Raw genomic sequence first — 26778 nt, forward strand, 5'->3', positions numbered from 1 at the left:
AAAGCTTTGGACAATTTGAAGTTAACGAACTTCAAGGTTGGAAGGCCAGTCAGGCAAGCATAGGTGTCTGAAGGCCACAGAAACATGAATGAGGATTTAGTAGCTGATGGGGTGAGGCAGGGATGGATGTGGGCTGCGTTACAGAAGTAGAGTTAGGCAGTTTTTGTGTGGAGTGAGAAGTTCAGCTGAGGTTCATATAAGACACTTGAGATTGCATTCTGGTTCAGCCTGTGATGGAACCAGAAGAGTAACGGAATTGGTGCCAAGTGGCATTTGTGGCAGGAATTGAATACAATAGCTTTGGCTTCCCCAGTGTTTATCTGAAATAAATTGCAACTCATTGAAGACTGGATGTTGCATAGCACAGAGGGAAGGGGAAGTGTCCAGAATGATGGGGCTGGGTGCCATCAGCATATAGGTTGAAGCTGTGAATAATGTTGCCGGAGGCATCAGGTAGATGCAGAGGTGGTGGGGGGTCCAAGGATAGATCCTTGGGCAAAGGGGTTCCCAAGGTGACTGGAGGGTTGGGAAGAGAAGCCACTTCTTCAGATGTTGTAGATATGACTGGATAGGTAAGAGTGGAATCAAGTGAGGACAGTCCCACCCAGCTGGAAAGCAGAGGGGTGTAGTTTAATTGAAGCCACAGAGAGGACAAGGCGGGGATAATGTGCCACAGTCACAGAGAATGTCATTTCTGACTTTATTTAGGGCTGTTTGGTGCTGTGCAAAACCAAATTGAAAGGATCCAAATGAGTGCAGTATAGGTGGACATCTGGAAAGCAGCACACTTTGAAAGGTATTGGAGAGAATTCAATTCCATGATTGTGTATTTATTTCCATATAGTGTGTTTGATAAGGAGAAGAGGGTTACATGGTGTGCTGGAGAATATGTTGTGCTGGTCTGTTTTAGCTATTGGCATTAAATGGAGCATCAGTTCAAACCAAAGAAATAAATATAAAACAGACTAAATAAAAGGCAGCTTCTGCAGGAGGGAGCACTAGAGAATGGTTGGTGGATTTATATTTTGATAATTACAGGTTTCAGCGTTCCAGATTTGTTGATCTAAAAATGTGACAGAAATTATTTCTTTTTGTTCCAAAAATCAGTGTTTGTTCTTCGGATTCTTAAGTTGGAGTTGCATAATTGGTAACAAATAAATAGACAAAATGTTGGCATACAGCTTGTGATGCCGAGTTTGATTGCCTGTTCTGAAAACTGTCAGCAGAAAGGAGAATTTCAGAGTCAGTTGACTTTACTGCCCAAGGTGGCTTGGCTGGTACTGAGGAAATGCTGCATTGTCAGAGGTGGTGCTGTCTTTCAAATGAGATATTAGACGGAGGCTCTATCTGTTTGCTCATAGGGGATGGAAAAATTCCACATACACTCTCCTGACTAACGTTTATCTCTCAGCCAACAACACCAAAACAGATTTATCATGCTTGGCATTTCCAGTTCTCACGAAAGGCTACCGATCTGAAATGTTAACTCTGTTTCTCACTCTGCAGATCTGTTGATTGTCTCTAGCATTTGCTGTTTTTGTTTCAGATTTCCAGCATCTGCAGTGTTTCGTTCTTGTAGATATTTGTTTCATTGTTGTTTGTGAGACTGTGCTGAGTGCAAATTGGCTGCTACATTTGCCTACAAAACGACAGTGACTACACCTCAAAAGTAATTTATTGACTGCTTTAGCTTTGGCTGCATTTTGGTATGTTATAAACCAGTATTTGTTCCTTAATGTTGTAGAGTACACTTCCTGTGTGATACCCTTAATTTATCACTTCAAAATAATCCCAAATCTACAACAAACAGTATTTTACCCCAGAGTTGTATAGCTCAAACACACTTGTTTAGAAGGGCAGAATCTAATATTTAACTGAGTGTTTTCAGCACCACACTTCATTGAAAGTAAGATTTAAAATGATAAAAGAGATCAATAGGGTAGACACAAAGCAGCTATGAAGAAGCTTTTGTGAGGAAATTCAGAACAAGAGGGCACAATCTTAAAATTAGAGCTAAATCATTTAGGAGTGAAGCACTTCTTTACAAACAAATTAGTGGATATCTGGAATGTTTTTTCTATATTTTTTCATGGGATGTGGGTGTCGTTGGCAAGACCATCCCAAATTGCCCTTGAACTGACCTAAATTGCTGTGGGTCTGCAGTCACATGTAAGCCAGACCAGGTAAGGATGGCAGATTTCCTTCCCCAAAAGACATAAGTCAACCACATGGGTTTTTACAACAATCAGTGATAGTTTCATGGTCACCATTACTGAAACTAGTCAGATTTATTAACTGAATTCAAATTCCACCAGCTGTCATGGTGGGATTTGAACCCATGTCCCCAGAACATTAGCCTGGGTCTCTGGTTTACTAGTCCAATGACATAACCACTACGCCACTGTCTCCCCTTTTATTCTTCCAAAAGATTGTGGTCATTTGAAGATTTTTATTTCAGTAACAAGGGGGAGACCTGCACACTGTTCAACTCCACAAAAGTCAGAATAGCCTGGTGTACTGTGAGTTTCCGATCTCAACGCCCGCTGTAGAGCGAAAGCCATTTCCAGTAGTAGGGTTAGTCACCCAGGGCTGTTAGACTTTTCAGAATGGTTGTAGCAGTGGACAGCTCATCTCCAGCTCACTTCCTTACCCTGGGAAGGTGCAAGGGGGAAATCTTCAAGAGACAGGACTAAATAAATTATTGAATGGAATAATTGTGTTGCCAAAAGACATGCAGCAGTGAGAAAGTTAAATAATCAGCTTGAACATACGGAGGAAGTGAACACCTTCTGATCCGTGTTCATGCAGATGATCTCTGTGAAACTCTGGCAGCTCTCAGCTCACCGAGATTTTATTTTCCTGTATGTGTGACTGTATTAAGATGACGTATTCATTAACAAACATTTAAATATTAACCAAAAATACTTTCTTCAGCCCCATTGTGCATGCTTATTTCAGTGAGTCATAATTCTGCACTTGAAATACAGAATAAATCTAGAAGTGAAGTATTTTACTGGGAAATAAGCCCAACATGTGTTTCCAGATCCCTTGGTGGCCTCGCCCCCTCCCTATGTGTAATCTCCTACAGCCTGCCGAGATCTCAGCGCTCCTCCAATTCTGACCTCTTGTGCTTGCCAGAATTTCTACTCCATCCAATCCCATCTCCTACCCCACCCAATTACATTATATTCAGGCTGATTGAGCAGCCTTAGAGAGTGCTTTAGTATCAGCCAAACAGGATGGCTTCAGTCATGCAAGTTTTGAGCTGAAGTTTATTATAGCTCATACAGGACTTGAAATCAGGCAGGTAATGCTATGACAGCCGTGGAATGAAGAGTAGAAGTGTAAGCTGAGCATCAGCATATAAATGGAAAGTGTTTGCTGATGGTGTTGCCAAGGGACAGCAACAACATGGTGTATTTATAATAGCACCTTTATTAAAACATCCCAAGGTGCTTCTGAGGATCATAATTGAACAAAATTTGACACTCAGCCACGTAAGGGGATATTAGGCCAGATGCCTTATCAAACAGCATTAAGCAACATCTTAAAGGAGGGGAGAGAGATAGAGATGCAGAGAAGTTTAAGGAGGGAATTCCAGAGCTTAGGGCATAAGTAGATGACTGTACAGCCACCAGTGGTGGAGCAATTAAAATCGGGGATGTTCACAAGGACAACTTACAGTTAATAGATCAAAGGAAAAGATGAATAGAGCCTGGGGCACAATAGAAGATATAAGGACTGCATTCAACTGGATGGAACCATCAAAGAGCATGGAGGAGAGGCAGTGGGAGAGGATGGGCTGGTCTTTTGTATCTAAGGGAACAGAAATTGAGGGGAAGTATCCAAGATGTTATTAGTAGCTTTGGCCATGGTAGTTTTGCTGTTGGTTCAGGATAGAAACCAGATCATGAACGCACATGAACCTCAAGGTGGAGGGTGAACAGGCAGTTTAGGTTTAACAGTTTTACTTGGATAATGATTGTATGGAAAGAACTGCCAAAATACCATCAAATTCAAATATCTGGTGATAGATTTGATAGATGGGTATGATGGCTGTCATGGGATATGGTACTTCCTAGACAGGTGGACCATAGTGGACTTTTCTGGCCCTGTTGATTCCACTAATAGTTTGCAATTACATAATGCCAAACTTGGCTTAAAATGGATTGTAGGATGAAGACAAGACTGAGAGAAGTAATGAGTTCCACATCTTTGAGACCCATGGAAACAACAAGTTAGAGTAGGAGTTAATATAGTGAGCCCTGATTTCCAATATGGTGCCTCTATCAACACCTCTCCCCCCTCAGAGAGATAAACTAACTCAGCCCAAACACTGAGGATAGCCAACACATTTGAAAGCAATATATTCAGATGTACATTTTGCTAGAAAAGCACTTCACACACTGATATTTTAGTAATACGTTATGTTCTCCGTTCTCTATCAGAGTAGTTCATCTCCTTTACAAAATCAAAATAATGCAGATGGAACTCTGAAAAGAACACAAAATGGATGACATTTTATCAGAACTTGGAAGGTTATCAACCTGAAATGTGAACTCCATTTTTCTCTCCACAGGCACCACCTGACCTGCTGAATATTTCCAACATTTTCATGTTTTTATTTCTGCTGCTTATTGTTTCTTTAATGGCATTGAGGATGACTGATAAGTTTGCTGAGCTAACTCCATGTTACTGTGCATAGTGATTTTTATTCCCCTCCCTAATACAGCAGCGCATCCCTAGCTCTGCTGCAATGGGAGACCCACCATCTTAGCATCGTAATGTGGGGCCGCCTTCATCAGGGAAACTCACACTAATATAGACTTATTCAACACTTAAAACTGTTAGAGCTATTCTCGAATTCCACTGCTTCCCACATCGGTTCCTATCATAGATTGAAAGTTAGGTGAATCACAAGTATTGAGTGATAGATTCTTTTTGCCTACCCTAGAAGCACACAGGCCAGTATATCTGCTGGCAAAGAAAGAAAGACTTGTATTTATACACTGCTATTCACAAGCTCAGACTACCCCAAAACACTTCACAACCAATGAAGTCCTCTTTTAAAGTGTAGTCATTGTTGTGATGTAGGAAGCGCAGCCAATTTGCACGCAGCAAGGTCCCATAAAGATAAATTGCTATGATACGGCAGGTGGTATTTGCCAGGCTGACCAAATCCACAAGGGAAACTTGGCCATGCTATGACAATGGTTTTGCAATTTGTATTTATTACAAGGTTTGTGGACTGAATTTAGAAGTAATGAGTCCACTAATGCATTTAGAGATTTTAAAAATTAAATTAAAACATTTATTAACAGAAGAAAAGAAGTAAACCACATGCATAAGATTACCGTTACACTGTTACTTAATGTTATAACAAATCCCAAATTCCTAATTAACCTGACTCCTAACTACACACCCTCTTTAAGGCAACAGCCCAAAATAGATTTTAAAGTTATATAGGCAATCCGGCAAGGTTACCACAATCACCCACTCAACAGTGGAATTTCAATGGCTTTTAACACAAGTTTGGTCACTGGAACAGCAGACTTCTGCCTAGAGGCTTTCTCCCCAAGTCTGTTTCACACTGTACCTTTTAGATCTTACACGGCCACCCACACATAGCCTTCCATCCTTCTTTAAGTATGTATCTCCTTCTTTGATTTGTAAATCCTAGTGTTCCCCAATGTCTTTGGGATTTACTTTTCCCATAATATAAAAAACCTTTTAGGTTGTCCTTATGGTCAGCACTTTTAGAAAAAACCTACTTAAAAATCTTGCCCTGTTTATCTTGCCAGTCGGAAAACCTTATCATGTTTCTTTGAAAATCGAACAACTCTTCCCCTTATCTAAAAATGCAAATTTCATTCACACCCTATTTACTGACTTTACCCTAGTTCACTCATTAGCATTTCAAATACCCTTTTTACATCTAACTCTTTTGATAAGTTAAACTTTCCAGCCTAATTGTCTCTAATTTAAATTAAATCAGCCACACACAGACAGAACCATCCACACACACACAAACATAAGCCTACTTTACAATACTCCACAATAATATTATGAAAAATATGATAGTTTCGTGACAAAATGACCCAATAATCTGTTTGAGTGATGTTGACTGAGCGATAAATATTGACCAGGACATTGGGAAGAACGCCACTAAACTTCTTTAAAGTAGTACCATGGGATCTTTTGCGTCCACCTGGAGAAGGTATATGGAGGGCTCGGTTTAATGTCTAATCTGAAAGGTGGCGCCTCTGACAGTGCAGCATTCCTTCAGATCTGCATAGGGAATGTCAGCCTAGATTTTTGTGCTCAAATCTCTGGAGTGGGACTTGAACCCTCAGCCTTCTCACTCAGAGTCATTAGTCCTAATGCTCCTTGAATAGAACCCAAAGGCATGACACCTGTTCCCATCAGCCAAAACCAAAGAAAAAAAAATTCAACCTTAAAAAGAGCCTTTCTAAGACAGTGTATCTTTCAGGGATGGTGATTTTATTTGTGCCTGAAGTTGTCATCATTAAATCTAATCTGCCCAGAAAACACACGTGAATCAAAATGAAGCTGATTTAAATGGAACAGAAAAAGCAGAGTAATGCGACTGGAAAGTATTTAATCATGAGCCTGGCTGGAAGATGTTCCGAGTGACTAGAATGTCAATTCACAGAACATCAAACTGCATCAACATTTCCAATTCACTGATGTGCAGTACAAAATAACATAGATGAAAAGAGTTTCCTTTTTTTGTTCTTTCCTGGTATAATGTCCTGGTGTAATGTCTTTCAGGCTGGGCTATGATACCACTGCTGGAGGCTGATTTTTTGCAGTGTGGGCTATAATTTCACAGCTAAGAACTGATCTTTTACAGGGTGGGCAATAATTGCACAGGTGAAGCCTGTGATTTTACCGGGTGTGCTGTGATTCCACTGCTTGAGGCTGCAGTTATGCAGACTGGACTATAGTCCCTCATCTGGGGGTCTATGGCTTTACAGGGTGGACTGTGATCCCACAGATGGGGCCTACAGTTTTGCAAGATGAGCTACGATTCCAGTGCTTGGCTCTGCAGTGTTGCATGTGGGCATGATTCCATAGCTAGTGGCAGCCCTCTACTCCTTCATTCTATTCTACGTGTGTGATTCTAAACGATTCCTGTCATGGGCATGACAGCTAAAATCCACATGCATGTCCAGTTTTCAACTGGAGTCTCCATGTATTGATCAGGAGCAGGAGCCCCAATCTTTCTGAATCTAAATCATTCTTTAACCCGGGCCCACTGCAGCCAATTATCGTAACTCTATGACCACCTAGCTGGGATCACCTAACTCAGTACAGTGCGGAGAACCATGCTTGAGGCCTTCTTGGTGTCTGTGGTTTTGTACTAAACTGGGTGGTGCATTTATGATTGACCATGGTAGGGATCTTTGCAAGAGCAGCATTATTTCTGTAAATTTACTGGCATTGTTCTTGACCTTTTATTCTGTGCTACTCAAAAGTAAAGCATTGTGGCACAGAGATTTGGGAAACCCTTTCCCATTTTGCCACTGAGCGTCAGTGCTAAAGATTGAGCTATAACAGAGGGTAGCTGCAGCTTAAAGTTCTCTCCACCATGTACCTTACCTCTAACCTCAGAGGAGCCTCGCTTACCCTACATTTCCCCATTTCCCAAAACCCTTTTAGCCTCACTGAGTGAAATGAACAAGTTTGCCTGTGCCTAGTAGGAATTGCAGTAATTCAGTCAGTCCTCACTTCAAGTTGCTTGTTTTAAATTGTTTTAATTTAGCTATGTGTTTTTAATGGGGCCAGTATTCATGTTTAGCGTTATGATTCTCATTAATGTCGTTTCGCTCCGGAAGTGACGTAGGGTCATACAACCTGAACAGTGCCAATTTGGAGCAGCCTTTCATGCTCCCCAACGCCCCCCCATTCACCACTGACCCTCGCGCTCCTGTCCCTCCCACTCACCAACCCTCCCACTTATCGCCTCTCCAGCTTGCAGTTTATTTCTGTGCCCCTGCAACTCAAAGCTGCTCTCATTCTGTAGGTTGCTTCCGGCCTGTCAATTTCAAAATTCTTGTTTTAACCTCTCTCCACTCTATCTGTGCAGTCTTGACTAGCTCTGCACTCTAACTCATACACTCAGCTCTTTCAGTTGGTTCTACTTTTGACTTCTTGGACCCTTCTGTATTATTAATGGCTGAGCTTCAACCATCATGCCTCTACACCCTGAAGCTCTACCTGAACTGCCTTGCCTTGCTTGCTCCCTTCATTCCTTAAATCCTAAACCTTTGATAAACTCCCTGACCTGTCCATTTCCTGCTCAGCATCTGCTGCTTTCTTCATTGCTGTTTGTGGGACTTGGCTGCCTCGTTTTCTATGTTACAGAACCTCAAAATTCATTAAGGTGCTTTTTGATGTCCTCAGGTCATGAAAGGCACTATAAAAATACAAGTTCTTTCTTTACCTGTAAAAAGCTTTAGGATATTTTGTAACATTAAAGGTTCTTTATAAATGTAAGTTGTCTCGTTCATCATGGTGCAATCATTCACATTGCCAAACAAAAAATTGTATGTAACGTCAGAATGATGAGAAGTGAAAATGAACTCCTTCAGAACAAAGCTGCTGAAATTCACTCCTGAAATAACAGCACTCTCACCCTTTAAGATAAACACAATGCGCAGGTTGTAATGTTAGCAGAATTGCTGGATTACATTACCTACCAAACATAGTGCTGTTTAATTTGTTGATAGAAAATGTTGACTCTACTTCAATAATCTGTTGAGTGAAGGTCAGCTAGTTAGCCACAGATTTTAACCCCTTACACTCTAAATTGTTCCAATGAAACCATGGTTGATTTACTTGAAGTGAAGTTGATAAATATTTTGAACGTTTAAAAAAAAAAGCAGATAGCATATTAGGTTGCAAAACTAGAGCATTGGCGTATTAGCTACCCCAGGATTGTGCCAAAATCTCCTATTAATGCAGTATTCAAACTTCAGTCAGAGTACTATATGCAGTGGTCACCATACTTTAAAAGCAGCACTGGAAAAACTGCAGAAAAGAGTAATGAGGAATGAGGGGATGAGTAATGAGGAAGGTTTAAGATGGAAGATTAAGAGGCAACCCCACTGAAGTGTATAAAGTATTATTTGGTTGATATTGACCCCTCCTTAATAATCAGCTGCATGAAGATGAGCCAGACTGATTTGTCAATCCTCACCTCAGTCATAAAAGAGTGACCCTGATCCTGAGAATGTGCTCCCGTGTTACAGATTCTCCAGCCAGGGGAAACAACCTGTTAGTATCTACCCTGTCAAGCCCCTTCAGAAGATTCTATGTTTTAATGAGATCACCTCTCATTCTTCTCACTCATACTTGCTAGACTTGCACATGAAAAATGGCGGGGAAGGGGTGGGGTGGGGTGTGAGCCTGTTGCTTTGGAGCTGTATTCCTCATTAGTTCAGGCCCATCAGTGGAGAAAGTTGAGAATGTGCAGTGTTATTAAGCTTCATTTTAATTTATCTTCCAGCTGAAGTATACATTGGAATGGGAAAACCTACTGAGGCCACAGCATGCATCCAGGAGGCAGCTAACCTTTTCCCCACATCACACAATGTGTTGTTCATGCGTGGCCAAGTTGCAGAGCTCCGAGGGAATATTGATGAAGCCAAGCGCTGGTATGAAGAGGCTCTGTCTATCAGTCCCACTCACGTCAGGACAATGCAAAGACTGGTAAGTGAATTCTTTGTGGCTGTGTTTCTAAAATGATGTTTTTGTATTGATGGTTTAAGTGCTGTAATGTTATTTCCATCCATAATTATTTGCTTCATTAGCAGCATCACCAGCATCCCTGTTGATATGTCCATCATTATTATGTGCGCTTTTATAATGGAAACATCATTATGTCTGCAGCACCACCAATGGTGGGAAGATGTAATTACATTGTGACATGTACATAGGCAATCACCATTATAAATTTGCAATCACCAATATAAACCTGCGCACAATTTATAATGGAAATATAACATAAGGATAGCGTATATATTTTAAAAAGGAGACTAAATTGCACCTGCATGCCTGATACAATTATCCCCGCCCTGGGAATTTGAATTCTGTTTTAAAATCTGGAAATAAAAACTTGTATCAACAAAAGTGACTACAAACCTATCGGATTGCTGTAAAAGAAAAACTAGTTTACGAATGTCTTTTAGGGAAGGAAACCAGCTGTCCTTGCTTGGCCTGGCCTGTATGTGACTCTAGTCCCACATCAACATAGTTGACTATTAACTGTCTTCTGAAGTCACCTAGCAAGCCATTCAATTGTATCCAACCATGAGGATTCAAGGATAAGTCAGAGTCACTGATTTAATTATAAAAGGCTGTGTGATATCTGATAATCGTCATTGTTTGATAGTCTCTTCATTGTCTTGGGCACTATTGCAAAATTATTTTTATAAAGAGAACAATTGTGAGATTCATGAGTTAAACACCAGGTATCCTTGAGTTACAGAGACTTGTTTTGGATAATGCAAAAACATTTGGTTAAGAAATCTTTCCCTTTGAATCTCTGATCTGGAACTGTACATTCCATGTTCTTACAGCCCTTTGTGTGAAGAATTTATTTTCTGGGTGCAGCTTGAACTGGCGTAGTTTGCATTCCAGGATCATGTCATCTGGATTCCCTGTTCCCTATCTAATCTGCCATGGTATTGATGGAATAACGTTTGGCTAAATAACCTACTGGTCACTGGTTTTGATTTAGTGAGTGAATGTCCCGTCCAATAAGACCATAAGAAATAGGAGTACTGTAGCAAACCACCGAAGCTACTTTGATAGCATCTTCCAAACTCGCAACATGTACCACCTAGAAGGATATGGGTAACGTGTATGGAAACTCACCCTCCATGCCATGCATCATCCTGACTTTGAAATATATCACTGTTCCTTTACTGTTATGGGGTCAAAAACCTGGAACTCCCTCCTTAAAAGGACTGTGGATGTACTTGAACCACATGGACTGCAACAGTTCTGGAAGGTAACTCACCACCACCACCACCTCAAGGGCAATTCGAGGTGGATAGTAAATCCAACACCTAAACCCCGTGAACGGATTTTTAAAAAGATAGGAGCAAGAGCAGGCCATACAGCCCCTCTAGTCTGTTCCACTGTTCAGTAAGACCATGGCTGATCTTCTGCCTTAAATTCAGTTTCCCACCTGTCCCCATATCCCTTAATGTCCAAAAACCCTGTCAATTTCAGTCTTGAATATATTCAGTGATTAAACGTTTACAGCTCTCTGAGGTAGAGAATTCCAAAGATTCACAACCCTTTGCTTGAAGAAATTCTACGTCATCTCAGTCCTACATTGTCGATCCCAAATCATGACACTATCAAAGGGTCATGAATCTGTGGAATTCACTACCTCAGAGTGCAGTGGATGCCGGGACGCTGAATAAATTTAAGGAGGAGATAGACAGATTTTTAATTAGTAACGGGTTGAAAGGTTATGGGGAGAGGGTGGGAAATTAGAGTTGAGGCCGAAATGAGATCAGCCACGATCGTAATGAATGGCGGGGCAGGCTTGGGGGGCTGAATTGCCTACTCCTGCTCCTAGATCTTATGTTCTATGTTCTAGACTCTCTGGCCAGGGGAAATAGCCTCTCTACCCTGACAAGCATGCTAAGAATCTTATATGTTTCGATGAGATCGCCTCTCATTGTTTGAAACTCTGGACTATGTAGGCCCATTCTACTAAATCTCCACACGTAGGACATCCCTCTCATCTCAGGCATCAAACTAATGAACACTGGGCATCTGAGCCGCAGGACAGCCCCAGCTTCAATGCTTAGTTGGGCTGAGTTAGCTGATCTGATTTGGGATGTCAGTGGTGGTTGCTCTATAGATGTTAAACGGGCTGAATTGGGGTCAAGTCTAGGATCCATTTCCTGATTGCTTGCCAGTCACTCCTATTGGAAAGTACACATGCTATGCCTTCAAGTGAGAACAGGATCAAGCTTTGGCTGTGACATGGGATCAAAGTGAGAGGAGGAGACCATTCAGCCCTCCATCTACCTGCCTTGATTCCCTAAGACTTCATACCCTTGCGTAACAAGAATCTATCAATCTCAGTTTTGAAATTCTCAATTAACCTCCAACATTTCTGGGGGAGAGAGTTACAGATTTCCATTACCTTCTGTATGAAGTGCTTCCTGGCATTAGGACTGAACAGCCTAGCTCTCATTTTAAAGTTATGTACCCCTCAGCCGAGTAGCATGCTGACATCCATTACCTTGGCCAGCACACGAGGAGTGGCCACCTAGGTCCGTGAAATTGTACCCAGCATGGGTCAACCTTTCAGGGGGGCGGGGGGAAGAAAACTGGACATAAATGCACTTGAATCATAAATTATCAGCGGTTTCCAATGGGACGTCAATCAGTTCCCAGCTCAGTGATGCTCTAACTTGCTTTACCACTGAATTAGCTCAGTAGCCAAGACATGCAAAGCTGCAGAAAACATGAATAATTTATCTTAGACAGAACTGTCTAAGTTCTGGGTGGAGAGAAGGAGTGGAAAGAGAATTTTGCAACAGCATTTCCTCATCTGAAGTGAGCCTAATGGGAGGTTATTTATGTTTTGTAGGTGGTATTCTTTAATAGTTTCTCATTTTTGTCAATAATTCTTCTCCAGTAATATTTTACTGATGTTTGTAAAATCTGAAGTGGTAAGTCACCTCGAAGGAGTGACTGACGCTCATAAATGTGTACAGTTGTGCAGCGGTTACAGTTCTGGGCTAGCAGCCCTGAAATTATCGGTTCAAGTCCAACTATAGCATGTGGAATTGGATTCAGAAAATGAAAAATGACCATGGAAGCTACAGAATTGTTGTGTTAAAAGAAAACCAAGCTAGTGCATTGATGTGACCTGACCTATGACTCTAGTCTCTCAATATTACACAGAAGTTGCACTGCAGGAACAAGTCATTCAGCCCAAATACTCAATGCCAATGTTAATGTTGTGTACAAGCCTTCTCCCCTACTTCATCTCACCCAATCAGTATATCATTCTATTCCTTTCTCCTTCATGTGTTCATTGAGTTTCCCCTTAAATGCAATATATACTTGACTCTGTTGCCTGCTGAAATGGCCTGGAAAACAACTCAGTTGTTTAAAACAAATTAACTATGGTAACTAAGGATGGGCAATAAACACAGACTTGCTGGAATCACTCACCTTTAGATCAAATAAAGGACAAATCAGATACAGTAACTGTTGGCTTATTGTCAAAAGAAAGAAATGTGAGCCCTTCATTGTCACAAACCATCAATTCCACCCTCCCAAAAGGCGCAATTACTGCTTACACAATCGTCTCTTTTGATATTTGTAGAAACCTGGAGTACAGAAGGAGACTATTTGGTCCATCATCTTCTGTTGGCTCTTTGAAAAAGCTATCCAATTAGCCCCACTCCCCCGCACTCTTTCCCTATAGCCCTACAAATGTTGCAAGTTTCCGTCCAGTCCTACTTTGAGAGTATCAGTTGAATGGTTTGAGTTTAATTAGTTGTCAGGTCTGTTGCTGTTTTAAAGGGGAAGAAAATGGGCCAATCCTTGAAACATTTGGAAATTTTAGAGGAGCCTTTTCAAAAAAACTGCCAAGAATAAATGTTGCTCATTTCTTAATGGACCTGAACCTTTAGCTAATTTCTTCTCAAATAAGTGTTTCTTCAATATAAAATCAAAATACTGCGAATGCTGGAAACCTGAAACAAAAACAGAAAATGCTGGGAAAACTCAGCAGTTCTGGCAGCACCTATGGAGAGAGAAACAGAATTAACATTTCGAGTCCATATGACTCTTTTTCAGATTCCTTCAGACTCTTTTTGTTTTGTTGGCTTGAAGGTGCATTCAACCTGAAGGCACAATCATTTCATTTGCAGTGTCTCCCTTGATAGTATTAACTAAATTGATATTTACATAAGAACATAAGAAATAGGAGCAGGAGTAGGCCATTCAGCCCCTCAAACCTGCCCTGCCATTCAACAAGATCGTGGCTGATCTGCCCAAGGCTTCAACTCCTCTTTCGTGCCAGCTCCTCATAGCCCTCAACTCTCGATATTTCAAAAATCTATCTACTTCCTCTATAAATACTTTAAGTGATCTAGCCTCCACAACTCTCTGAGGTAGAGAATTCCAGACATCCACTACCCTCTGAGAGAAGAAATTCCTTTAACCGCATGGGCCCCAGCTATGCCTGTCTCTTTATAGGGTATGTGGAACATTCCTTGTTCCAGTCCTACTCCGGCCTCCTCCCACAACTCTTTCTCCGGCACATCGATGATTACTTCGGTGCTGCTTCATGCTCTCGTCTGGACCTGGAAAAATTTATTAATTTTGCTTCCAATTTCCACCCCTCCATCATTTTCACATGGTCCATCTCTGACTCTTCCCTTCCCTTCCTTGACCTCTCTGTCTCAATTTCTGGTGATAGACTGTCCACCAATATCCATTACAAGCCTAGCAACTCCCACAGCTACCTCGACTACAGCTCCCCACACCCCGCTTCCTGTAAGGACTCCATCCCATTCTCTCAGTTCCTTCACCTCCATTGCATCTGTCCTGATGATGCCACTTTCAAAAACAGTTCCTCTGACATGTCCTCCTTCTTCCTTAACCAAGGTTTTCCACCCACGGTGGTTGACAGGGCCCTCAACCGTGTCCGGCCCATCTCCCACGCATCCACCCTCACACCACCTTCTCCCTCCCAGAAACATGATAGGGTCCCCCTTGTGCTCACTTATCACCCCAACAGCCTTTGCATTCAAAGGATCATCCTCTGCCATTTCCGTCAACTCCAGCATGATGCCACTACCAAACACATCTTCCCTTCACCCCCCCTGGCGGCATTCCGCAGGGATCGTTCCCTCTGGGACACCCTGGTCCACTCCTCCATCACCCCCTACACCTCAACCCCTTCCCTCGGCACCTTCCCATGCAACCGCAGAAGATGCAACACCTGCCCCTTTACTTCCCCTCTCCTCACCGTCCAAGGGCCCAAACACTCCTTTCAAGTAAAGCAGCATTTCACTTGCACTTCCCTCAGTTTAGTCTACTGCATTCGTTGCTCCCAATGCGGTTTCCTCTACATTGGAGAGACCAAACGCAGACTGGGTGACCGCTTTGCAGAACACCTTCGGTCTGTCCGAAGCATTACCCAGACCTCCCTGTCGCTTGCCATTTCAACACTCCACCCTGCTCTCATGCCCACATACCCGTCCTTGGCTTGCTGCATTGTTCCAGTGAAGCTCAACACAAACTGGAGGAACAGCACCTTATCTTCCGACTAGGCACTTTACAGCCTTCCGGACTGAATATTGAGTTCAACAATTTTAGATCATGAACTCTCTCCTCCATCCCCACCCCCTTTCCGATTTTCCCCCTCCTTTTTGTTTTTTCCAATAATTTATATAGATTTTTCTTTTCCCACCTACTTCCATTATTTTTAAATGTATTTCCATCCATTGTTTTATCCCTACCTTTTAGCCTTTTTCGATTCCTTCACCGCACCCCACCCCCACTAGGGCTATCTGTACCTTGCTCATCCTGCTTTCTACCCTTAATTAGCACATTCCTTTAGATAATATCACCACCTTCAACACCTCTTTGTCCTTTTGTCTGTGACATCTTTTGGTTATCTCCACCTATCACTGGCCCTCTATCCAGCTCTACTTGTCCCACCCCCCTTAAACCAGCTTATATTTCATCTCTCTTCTATTTTTACTTAGTTCTGTTGAAGGGTCATTCGGACTCGAAACGTTAACTGTGCTCCTCTCCGCAGATGCTGCCAGACCTGCTGAGTTTTTCCAGGTATTTTTGTTTTTGTTTTAAATTCCTTTGCATCTCAGTTTTAAATGAGTGTCCCCTTATTCTGTAACTATGTCCCCTAGTTCGAGATTCCCTCACTAGCGGAAACGTCTTCTCAACATCTACCCTGTCAAGCACCCCCAGAATCTTATACGTTTCAATAAGATCACCCCTCATTCTTCTAAACTCTAATGAATAAAGGCCTAACCTGTTTAGTCATTCTTGATAAGTCAATCCCTTCATCCCAGGAATCGGCCTAGTGAATCTCTTTTGAACTGCCTACAATGCCAGTGTATCCTTTCTTAAATACAGGGATCAAAACTGTACACAGTACTCCAGGTGCGGCTTCACGAACACCCTGTACAGTTGTAACAAGACTTCCCTATTTTTTAACTTCAACCCCCTAGCAATACAGACCAAAACTCCATTTGCCGCCTTCATTACTTGCTGCACCTGCATGCTAACTTTTTGTGTTTCAGCCCTCTGTGCTGCACTTCTTTGGAGTCTCTCCCATTTAAATAATAGTCTGCCTTTTGATTTTTCCTACCAAAGTGCATGACCTCATGCTTTCCTACATTAAACTCCACCTGCCAAGCTTTTGCCCACTCACTCACCTGTCTATATCCCCTTGCAGATTCCTTATGTCCTCATCACAACATGCCCTCTTACCTATTTTTGTATCATCAGCAAATTTGGATACATTACACTCTGCCCCCTCCTCAAAGTCATTAATATAGATGGTAAATAATTGAGGTCCTAGGACTGAACCTTGTGGACTCCACTAGTTACGTCTTTCCAACCTGAAAAAGACCCATTAACTTTGTTTGATTACATTAAGCTTTTCTAAATGTCCTGCTATTTCTTCCTTAGTAATGGACTCTAACATTTTCCCAATGACAAATGTTAGCCTGACTGGCCTATAGTTTCCTGCTTTTTGTCTCCCTCCCTTCTTGAACAGGGGCGTCACATTAGTGGTTTTCCTATCTGCTGGGGCCCTCCCGGAATCAAGTGAGTTCTGGAATATTTCGACCAATGCCTCCACTATCTCTGCAGCCACTTCCTTTAAAACCCTTGGATGCAGGCCATCAGGTCCTGGTGACTTGTCTGCCTTTAGTCCCATTAGTTTCTCAAATACTTTGTCCCTCGTGACAGAGACGGTTACAGGATCTTTCCTCCCATTAGCTCCTTGCTTATCTGATGTTTTTGAATGTTTATAGTGTTCTCCACCATGAAGACCGATGCAAAATATTGATTTAAATTATCTGCCGTTTCCCTGTTCACTTATCCTCCAAGGGTCCCACACTCACTTTAGCTACTCTCTTTTTATATACCCATAGAAGCCCTGCTGTTTGTTTTTCTATTTCTTGCCAATTTACTTTCATAATCAATTTTCTCCCTCTTTATTAGTTTTTTAGCAATCTTCTGCATGTTCCTAAAAAAAAATTCCCAATCCTCTGCTCTACCATTAGTTTTTGATTGGATACTCTCCTTGACCACCTTTGTTAACCAAGGGTGGTTCATCCTTCTCATCAAATCCTCCTTTTTGACTGGGATAAATTTTTGCTGAGCTTTATGAAATATCTACTTAAATGCCTGCCACTGCTCATCCACTGACCTTCCCCTTAGTTTATTTTCCCAGCCTGCTTTAGACAACTCTTTGTTCATACATCTGTAATTGCCCTTATTTAAGTTGAAGACACTGGTTTGAGATCCAAGTTGCTCGCCCTCAAACTAAATTTGAAATGTTGTGATCGCTAGCCCCCTAGAGGATCTTTAACTACGAGATTTCTTATTAGTCCTACCTCATTACACATTACTAGATCTAAAATAGCCTGTTCCCGGGAAGGTTCTGCAACTTATTGCTCTGAGAAACAATCCCTGATGCACTCTACAAACTCGTCTTCCATGTTACCCCTGCCAATCTGACCCCAGACAATTGTAGCACTCTTCTTACACGCCTCCATTATTTCACAATTTATACTTTGTCCTGCAGTGAGGCAACTCTTCAGGGGCCTATAGACGACTCCCACTCATGACTTCTTCCCTTTGCTATTCCTCATTTCCACCCAAACTGATTCCACATCACGATCTATTGCATCTGTGTCACCACTTACCATCGCACTGATACCTTCCTTTATTAACAAAGCTACCCCACCTCCTTTTCCTTTTAGCCTATTTTCCGGAACGTCGAATACCCTTGAATATTGAGTTCCCAGCCTTGGTCACCCTGCAACCACGTCTCTGTAATAGCTATCAAGTCATATCCATTTATTTCTATTTATGCTGTCAGCTCATCTATCTTCTTACAAATGCTGTGTGCATTCAGACAAAGAGCACCAAGCTTTGACTTTTTACCATTATTACTCATTCTGGTTCCAATTTCTGCTGCTTATATTTTCTGCCCCTTCCTGTCACATTTTGATTATCATTCACCTCTTCACTACCCTGCACCTCTGCTCTCTCGATTATTTTTGATTTTCTAAACTTCCCTTCAATTAAACCCTCCGCTCCACTAATTAGTTTAAGGTCCTATCTACAACCCTGGTTATACAATTCGCCAGGACACTAGCCCCAGTATGGTTCAAATGAAGCCCGTCCCAACAGAACAGCTCTCTCCTTCCCCAGCACTGGTGCCAGTGCCCCATGAATCGGAACCCATTTTTCCCACACCAGCCTTTGAGACACGCATTTACCTCTCTAATCTTATTTACCCTGGCCAATTTACACATGGTTCAGGTGGTAATCCAGAGATTATTACCTTTGTGGTTCTGCTTTTTTAATTTAGCCCCGAGCTGCTCATAGTCCCTCAGCAGAACCTCTTTCCTAGTCCTACCTATGTCGTTGGTACCGACATGGACCACGATAACTGGAACCTTCCCCTCCCGCTCCAAGTTCCTCTCCAGCTCAGAACAGATGTCCTTAACCTTGGCACAAGGTAGGCAACCCAGCCTTCGGGGCTCTCTGCCGTTGCTGCAGAGAACAAAATGTATTCCCCTAACTATGCTATCCCCTATTACTACTACATTCCTCTTTTCTCCCCTCACTTGAATGGCGCTCTGGTCAGTTCGCTCATCCTCCATGTAGTCTGAGCCCTCGTCCACATCGGGAGCAAGAACCTTGTACCTATTGGACAAGGACATTGGCTGAAGCTCCTCCAAAGCTAAATTCTGGATCCCCATACCTCCCTCACTCGCAGCCACACCCTCTTGTCCCTGACCATGGACCAAATTTGATGTAATTAACCTTAGGGGTGTGACTGCCTCCTGAAACACAGTGTCCAGGTAGCTCTCCCCCTCCCTGATGTGTTGCAGTGTCCGCAGCTCAGACTCCAGTTCATCAACTCTGAGCTGAAGTTCCTCGAGCAGCCAACACTTGCTGCAGATATGGTCACTGTGGATCGCACCAGCTCCCACGTGTTACAGCTGCAACACATCGCCTGCCCAGCCATCTTTATTCTATTTAATTAATTAATTTGGATGTTAAATATTTTTAAAGTGAATTTCTTAACTGTACTCTTCAGCTGTAATAACATCCCCTGATTTAAACCACTTGGCCAATCAAAAGAGACAGGGAAGAGATACCCACCAATCACCTACCTGTTTTTCTGTGACGTCACACTTTGGCCCAGATTGAAGAGGCTCTCTGCCGCTGCTGCCTTTCTCACGCACGTCCACTCTCCGTGTGCTCCCGGCTCTCCTCTCGCTGTTTTAAACTGTGAAAATCCCGGCAACCCCCTCGCTGTTTTAAACTGAAAATCCCGGCTCTCCTCTTGCTGTTTTAAACTGTAAAACTCCCAGCTCTCCTCTCGCTGTTTTAAGCTGCAAAAATCCCGCTCCCTTCTCGGTGTTTTAAACTGCGAAAATCCCAGCTCTCCTCTCACTGTTTTAAGCTGCAAAAATCCCGGCTCCCTTCTCGCTGTTTTAAACTGTGAAAATCCCAGCTCTCCTCTCACTGTTTTAAGCTGCAAAAATCCCGGCTCCCTTCTCGCTGTTTTAAACTGTAAAAATCCCGGCTCTCCTCTCGCTGTTTTAAACTGTAAAAATCCCGGCTCTCCTCTCACTGTTTTAAACTGTAAAACGCCCAGCTCTCCTCTCGCTATTTTAAACTGTAAAAATCCCGGCGCTCCTCTCACTGTTTTAAACTGTAAAACTCCCAGCTCTCCTCTCGCTGTTTTAAACTGTAAAAATCCCGGCTCTCCTCTCACTGTTTTAAGCTGTAAAACACCCGGCTCTCCTCTCGCTGTTTTAAGCTGCAAAAATCCAGGCTCTCCTCTCGCTGTTTTAAACTGTAAAACTCCCGGCTCTCCTCTCGCTGTTTTAAACTGTGAAAATATCGGCTCTCCTCTCGCTGTTTTAAACTGTAAAACTCCCGGCTTTCCTCTCGCTGTTTTAAACTGTGAAAATATCGGCTCTCCTTTCGCTGTTTTAAACTGTAAAAATCCTGGCTCTCCTCTCGCTGTTTTAAACTGTAGATAGTAGTTGCTGTTCTATTTAAAAAGTGGAATTATAAAGGCCACCCTTGGAAGAGTTTATCATGCTTAGTCAGTTAATTGATTACATAGCTAACACTAGATGTTCTCAGATCTGGTACATGATACAGAAGAAAGAGAGCTCATGGTGTAGTGGGTAACATATTAGCATTGGTAGAGGATTGGTTAGCTAACAGGAAGCATTAAGTAGGGATAAATTGGTCATTTTTGGGTTGGCAAGCTGTTAACTAGTGAAGTGCCACAAGGATCATTGCTACAATCTCTATCAATAACTTGGATAAAGGGGCTAAATTTGCTGATGGTACAAAGATAGGTAGGAAAGTAAGTTGTCAAGAGGTGATAGTGTTTACAAAGGGATTTAAAGTGAGTGGGCAAAAGTTTGGCAGATGGAGCATAATGTGGGAAAACGTAAACTTGTCCACTTGGACGGGAAGAATAGAAAAGCAGTATATTATTTAAATGGAGAGAAACTACAGAACTCTACAATACAGAGGGACCTGGGTGTCCTGGTACATGAATCACAAAAAGTTGGTATGTAAAAGCAGCAGGTGATTAGAAAGCAAATGGAATGTTGGCCTTTACTGCAAGGGGAATCGAGTATAAAAGTAGGGAAATGTTGCTGCAGCTGTACAGGGCCTTAATTAGACCTCATTTGCAGTACTGTGTACAGTTTTGGTCTCCTTACTTAAGAAAGGGTATAATTGCATTAGAAGCAGTTCAAAGAAGGTTTGCTCAACTTATTCCTGGTATGAAGGGCTTATATCTTATGAGAAAAGGTTCAGCAGGTCGGGCCTACCCATTGGAGTTTCGAATAATGAGGTGATCTTACTGAAACATATCCTGAGGTGACTTGACAGGGTGGATGCTGAGAGGATGTTTTCCTTGTGGGTTCATCACAGAGAACAGAATGCTTAATCTAGTCTGACACCTTAGTGCAGTATTGAGGCAGTGCTACACTCTCGGAGGAGCTGTATTTCGGATGAGAAATTAAAATAAGGCCCCATCTGTTCTCTCCGTTGGATTAAAAAAAATCAAAAAAAGAGCAGGGAAGTTCTCCCTGGTGTCCTGGAACCAACATTTATCCCTCAACCAACATCACTAAAGTAATATTTGGCCATTTATCTCATGGCTGTCTGTGGAAACTTGCTGTACACAAATTGGCTGTTGCATTTCCCTATATCCCAATAGCGAGTGCACTTCAAAAATTATTTATTGACTGTGAAGTACTTTTGAGGCATCCTGAGTTGAAAGGTGCTGTATTAATGCAAACTCCTACTTAATTTCTTCAATTTTACTTCATTTCCATTTAACTGTCCTTGAATACCTTCCTTGTTAGTTTTCGTTGTACCCGTAACTTTCATTTGCTTTTGTAAGTTGGTCTAACATTGCATGCGGAAAATTGAGCATGGAAATGATATTTATGGCTGGAAGGGGGAAAGAAATACCCTGCTGTGGGTCTGGATGGTGGAAACGTCACAGTCACAAACTGCAGAGCTGATTGCCTGATTCTGAATCAAAAGAATCTGATTTTCAGAAACCCACAGGCGGGCAGAAGGCGTGTCTTTGGCAAGTGCTCGACTGTGAAGTCAAACTGCCAATCAGCTGAGGAAGGATAGGAGCCAATAATGCACAGACACAAATAACCACTCAGACACCTCCCACAAGCAGCCTGCTGGGCCCAGAACAACCACTTCTTTATTTTAGGGGAGGGTGTTTTCTGCTCAGCGAGGTGAGAGATGTCAGAGAGATAAGGTAATCTAAACTCAAAGCAGGAAATTATGGAATTACACAGAAGGTGAAATGAGTGTGAGAGAGAGAGGAGAGAGCTTTGTGTGACCTCTTGGTTCAGTTGATGACCTCCTGGACTTCCATTTATTAGTTGTAATTGTATTGGAGATGGGGGCGCAGGAAGGGGAGGTTGCTTGACCAGGTGGAGCAATTGGAGGTGGGAGGCCATGTTATGAAACCTCCAGGAATATGGCCAATGGGGTTTGGCAACCCTAGCTTAATTACATTCCAGTTTGGATGAAATGTTCTACACCAGAAGCATTAACCTGTCATTTATTGGTCAGATGCTGACTAACCTGCTGTAGATTTCCAGTGTTTTTTGTCCTAGCACTGCAAGTTTTTTTGCTGCTAAGTTCACCAACAAAGACTACACAAGATGCTTTTATATTGAGTTAAATACTGTGCTGGTTCCACAGTTACTGACACAAGGGCATCAGGCAGCCTGCAATAACACATCGCCTGTTTCCTAAGGCTAACAGCCAGGAAGGCTTTTTTTAGGCCAAGTCCTCCCAATTGCGAGCTTCATCAAATCTAGCATCTTTGCTCTGCTGATGCTCACTACACAAGACCTACTTACCAGGAGCAGGCAGAATGAGAGAAATAAAGACTTGCATTAATGTAGCACCTTTCACAACTTAAATAACAGGAGTAGGCCATTCAGCCCTTTGAGCCTTCGCTGCCATTCAGAACAGCCACAGGGCATCAATTGTGATTGTGGTAATGACCAGATAATCTGTTTTTTTTTAGTGTTGTTGATTGAGGGATAAGAATTGGCCAGGACACCAGGGAGAACTCCTCTGCTCTTATTCGAGGAATGCCAAAGGACCATTTATGTCCACCTGAGAGGGCAAATGGAACTAAAATGCTGACATGAGAATTGTTTTGATGTAACGTAGCCAGCAGGATAAGTGAGTTTGAAGATTTAGAATAGGAAGAGAGTTTACCGAACTCCAGTCAGCGCACAAGTTTGAGAAAGTTAACATATTGTCCCTTTTCTGTTTGGCTGGGAATTGGGTATTGCCAACATCTGCTGCCTTGTAACACCCAGTAAGATGGAGAGATACTGGAATGTTCTTTTTTTTTAAACTGAATTGTGCGATTGTCAATTTGGACGTCTTGTGACCACCACAGCACATTGTCACCGGTCACTCCTGTGAATTTACATTGAATCGATATCCTGTAAATGTACAAGTGCTGCAATATTCCCAAGTTTGGTTTTTGATAAAAAAAAACATCTGGAAGTATTCTCATTCAAAAAGCTGGAGCTGAAACAACACCATTGTGCCTAAAGCGATCAATCTTCATGTGGTTGTTAAGCACTCTTTGTCTTTGTTTAAGAAAAAAATAGCCCCGCTTCTTTTATTTGATTCTCTGCCCAAGAGCTGACTTGCTTTCCCTAGAATAGCAGTGTAAGTGATAAGAGCACAGGCAAATGGAGGCTGTAGGGCATGGAAATTGGTACTTGCTTTAAAGAGACTCCAGCATAAGTTATGGGTTTTGTTCAGCCAAGAGCTAGATGCATTTTAATAAGCATTTTCATCCTCTCTCTTGTGGATATTTTTGCATTCGGTACTAGACCCCTTCTAGAGAAATTAAATTTTGTTATCAGTTACCACTTTTGCCCGAAGCATGTATTAGAAACGAGCACTTATATGCCAGTCTCTCCAGATTCAATGCGTGATTTCTTACTGGAGAATTTAATAACTCATTATTGGCACTACAAATGGGAATATTCCTGATTCACCATCACCTTGCCCCCATTGCCTAGTAGGAAGAATGTGATTAGCCTGAAGCCCTCCACTGTGAGAAAGATGGGGCGATCAGACAGGCCCACCAAAGCCTTAAGGAATGAAGGACTGAACTGCAGTATACTATGGAGGGTAAAGTATACCTGAAGAAGGAGAAAGGTCACTAATAATGTAGGGTTTTAACATAGATTAATCATTACAGTCCCAGTTAATAAGAGGAAAGTATTTGAGACTGAAACATGGATGCTTGTAGAGCAATACCTATAAATGGAATCATTAGCAACATTTTAATTGCACTACATTTCGAACCGAGGTTGAAAAAACACAACAATCTCTTGCACTTATATAGCACCTTTAATACAGTGAAAAATTCCAAGGTGCTTCACAAGAACATTATCAAAAAAGTGTGACCCCAAGCCATGCAAGGGAATATTAGGGCAGTTGAGAAACAGGAGGTTTTAAGCTGCTTTTTATAGGAGGAGAGAGAGGTTAAGGGAGGGAATTTCAAAGCTTAGGGCCCTGGCAGCTGAAAGCACAGTGACCACAGGTGGGGTGGTGGAAATTGGGAATGCACAAGAGGCCAGAATTGATGGGGAGCAGAGATCTCAGAGTAGGTTTGTGCTGTTTCTGCATTAATCTGTCACTATGAAATATTCACATATGTTATTTGGCATTAAGGAGAAATATTTGGAGTTGGGCTGAAAAGTGTTCATATTGTATTTTTCTTTAATGAGAAACTGTAAGTGAGTTTCACTGCAGAAACTCATCAAGGCTCCTTCAACAGCACCTTTCAAACCCATGACCTCTTCCACCTAGAAGGACAAAGGCAGCAGACACATGGGATTACCATCACCTGCAAGTTCCCCTCCAAGCCACACACCATCCTGACTTGGAACTATATCGCCGTTCCTTCATTGTCATTGGATCAAAATCCTGGTACTCCTACCTAACAGCACTGTTGGTGTACCTACACCACATGGAGTGCAGCGATTCAAGAAGACGGCTCGTTGCCATCTTCTCAGAGGCAATTAGAGATGCGCAATAAAAATGTTGGCCTGGCCAGCGATGCCTACATCCCGTGAAAAAATTGAAAAACCCAAGGGAAGGACCAGAGTGTGGGACAGCAGAGAGGTTGAAAAGAGTGGGAGAGATAAAGTACATCAAGAAGTAACATTTGAGGGAACTAAATTTGAGATTTTAAGACCTGTAGGTCGTAGGAGGAAAGGAAGGCTGAGAGGCAGGGAAGCAGCTGAGGGATGTGGGAGAAGGGGTTCTACAATTCTGAGGGCTTGGGGAAGAATAGGTAACAGTGTAATCTAGGTGCAGTATTCAAATTTCACTACAGAGCTGCAAATCTCTACTGCAACTGGTGTTGCTCTGAAGGTCGTTGAACTCTTCAAACTTCAATCCCAGGATGTGGGCAAGGGTGGCAGTACCAGCATTTATTGCCCAACCCTAGATGCCCTGCGTACAACTGAGTGGCTTGCCATGCCATTGCTATTTATTTTCTCTCCTTTGGTGTTAATTAAGGCAGCAGCATTAGTATTGTCATTCTGCTCCTCAGTGCAGAATAATCATCATTTGGCTTTAAAAAATCACCTTGCACAGAAAACAACACAGTATATGATGGTTAGAAATTATCGCTCGAAAAATACCTTATTAGTTTTGTGAGTAAATAGCAGCATGTGGAGAAGGATGCTTTCCTTATGTGGTTTTCTGACAGGGTGGTGCCTCTATTTTAGAAGGAATTTGGCTGCAGTTGCATTGAAAATTGTAGAAAGTGTGGGATTATTGTGGTTATTTTCTCTGTTTTGTAACAGTGTTTTTTGTTCTACTCAGTAAACTTTACTACGTAGCAATAGGAGCATCATTATCTATCCTGCCTTTAGCAGAATGTAGATCCAGGATTCATCAGTCTGTGTGATGGCACATTCTCCCAATTAATTACTCAGCCTGTCCCAATTGAATTTGCCTTCAATTATTTAGGTAGTAATTATCATCTTGCTTTTCTGTTAATCCCCCTGCCTACATTTTTTCTAAACTTTTATTTTTGTTTGTGAATGTTGTGCGTAACATGGGAGGGCTGTACATGCTGGGCCAGGGATCTCAAGCACAGCATCAGTGAGTTCCAGTTCAGGTACAGCAAAGGTTAGATCTTGAGCAGATGCTTCATCTGCCCTTGCCCCAACCTTGGAAGAGCACTCCCCCATCACACCACCACCATTGCATGAGTAGGTCATCTTCCATTTTCTACACTTGGATAAGCATTTTTATAGCTAAAACATGGTCTGTGAGATCCCCAGGATTGGTTTGTGATCCCCTGCACTGCCTGTGTCAGGAGATTATGGGGGAAGTAGAGGAGGGAATGGAGGAGGATCTTAGTCCTGATGTTGTGGCCATCATGGGGTGTGGGACAGGCTTGATGGGCCAGTCATTCGTGCCCTGCCCGTGAGCTTTCTGTTTGTTCATGGACTTGCCATCCTGTGTCCCACCTGAGTGAAGTTCCAATGGTTATATGCTGTGGGCATCTAGATTCAGGCTGCCCAAACAAAAGCATTTTAAGTAATTTGAGAAAAAATAATTAAAACTTTTTTTATTTTAAAAAATTATATATTAATTGCGCACCCATGTTTATCTAAGATAAAAGCAAAAAACTGCGGATGCTGGAAATCCAAAACAAAAATAAAAATACCTGGAAAAACTCAGCAGGTCTGGCAGCATCTGCAGAGAGGAACACAGTTAACGTTTCGAGTCCGAATGACTCTTCAACAGAACTAAGTAAAAATAGTAAAGAGGTGAAATATAAGCTGGTTTAAGTGGGGGGGGGAGGGTGGGACAGAGCTGGATAGAGGGCCAGTGATAGGTGGAGATAGGCAAAAGATGTCATAGACA

At 42.2% G+C, this 26778-nt stretch overlaps 1 protein-coding gene across 1 annotated transcript in view; it reads left to right on the forward strand.

Annotated features, from left to right (window-relative positions):
- ttc7b (tetratricopeptide repeat domain 7B) overlaps positions 1-26778 on the forward strand; it is a 253419-nt gene that overhangs the window by 158927 nt on the left and 67714 nt on the right. The window contains exon 16 of the mRNA XM_078562037.1: positions 9533-9735. Within this exon, the coding sequence (XP_078418163.1) occupies positions 9533-9735 (203 nt within the window). The remainder of the gene's footprint in view (positions 1-9532; positions 9736-26778) is intronic.

The sequence above is a fragment of the Cetorhinus maximus genome, chromosome 18 (assembly GCF_964194155.1).
Source record: "Cetorhinus maximus chromosome 18, sCetMax3.hap1.1, whole genome shotgun sequence".
Lineage (NCBI taxonomy): Eukaryota > Metazoa > Chordata > Chondrichthyes > Lamniformes > Cetorhinidae > Cetorhinus > Cetorhinus maximus.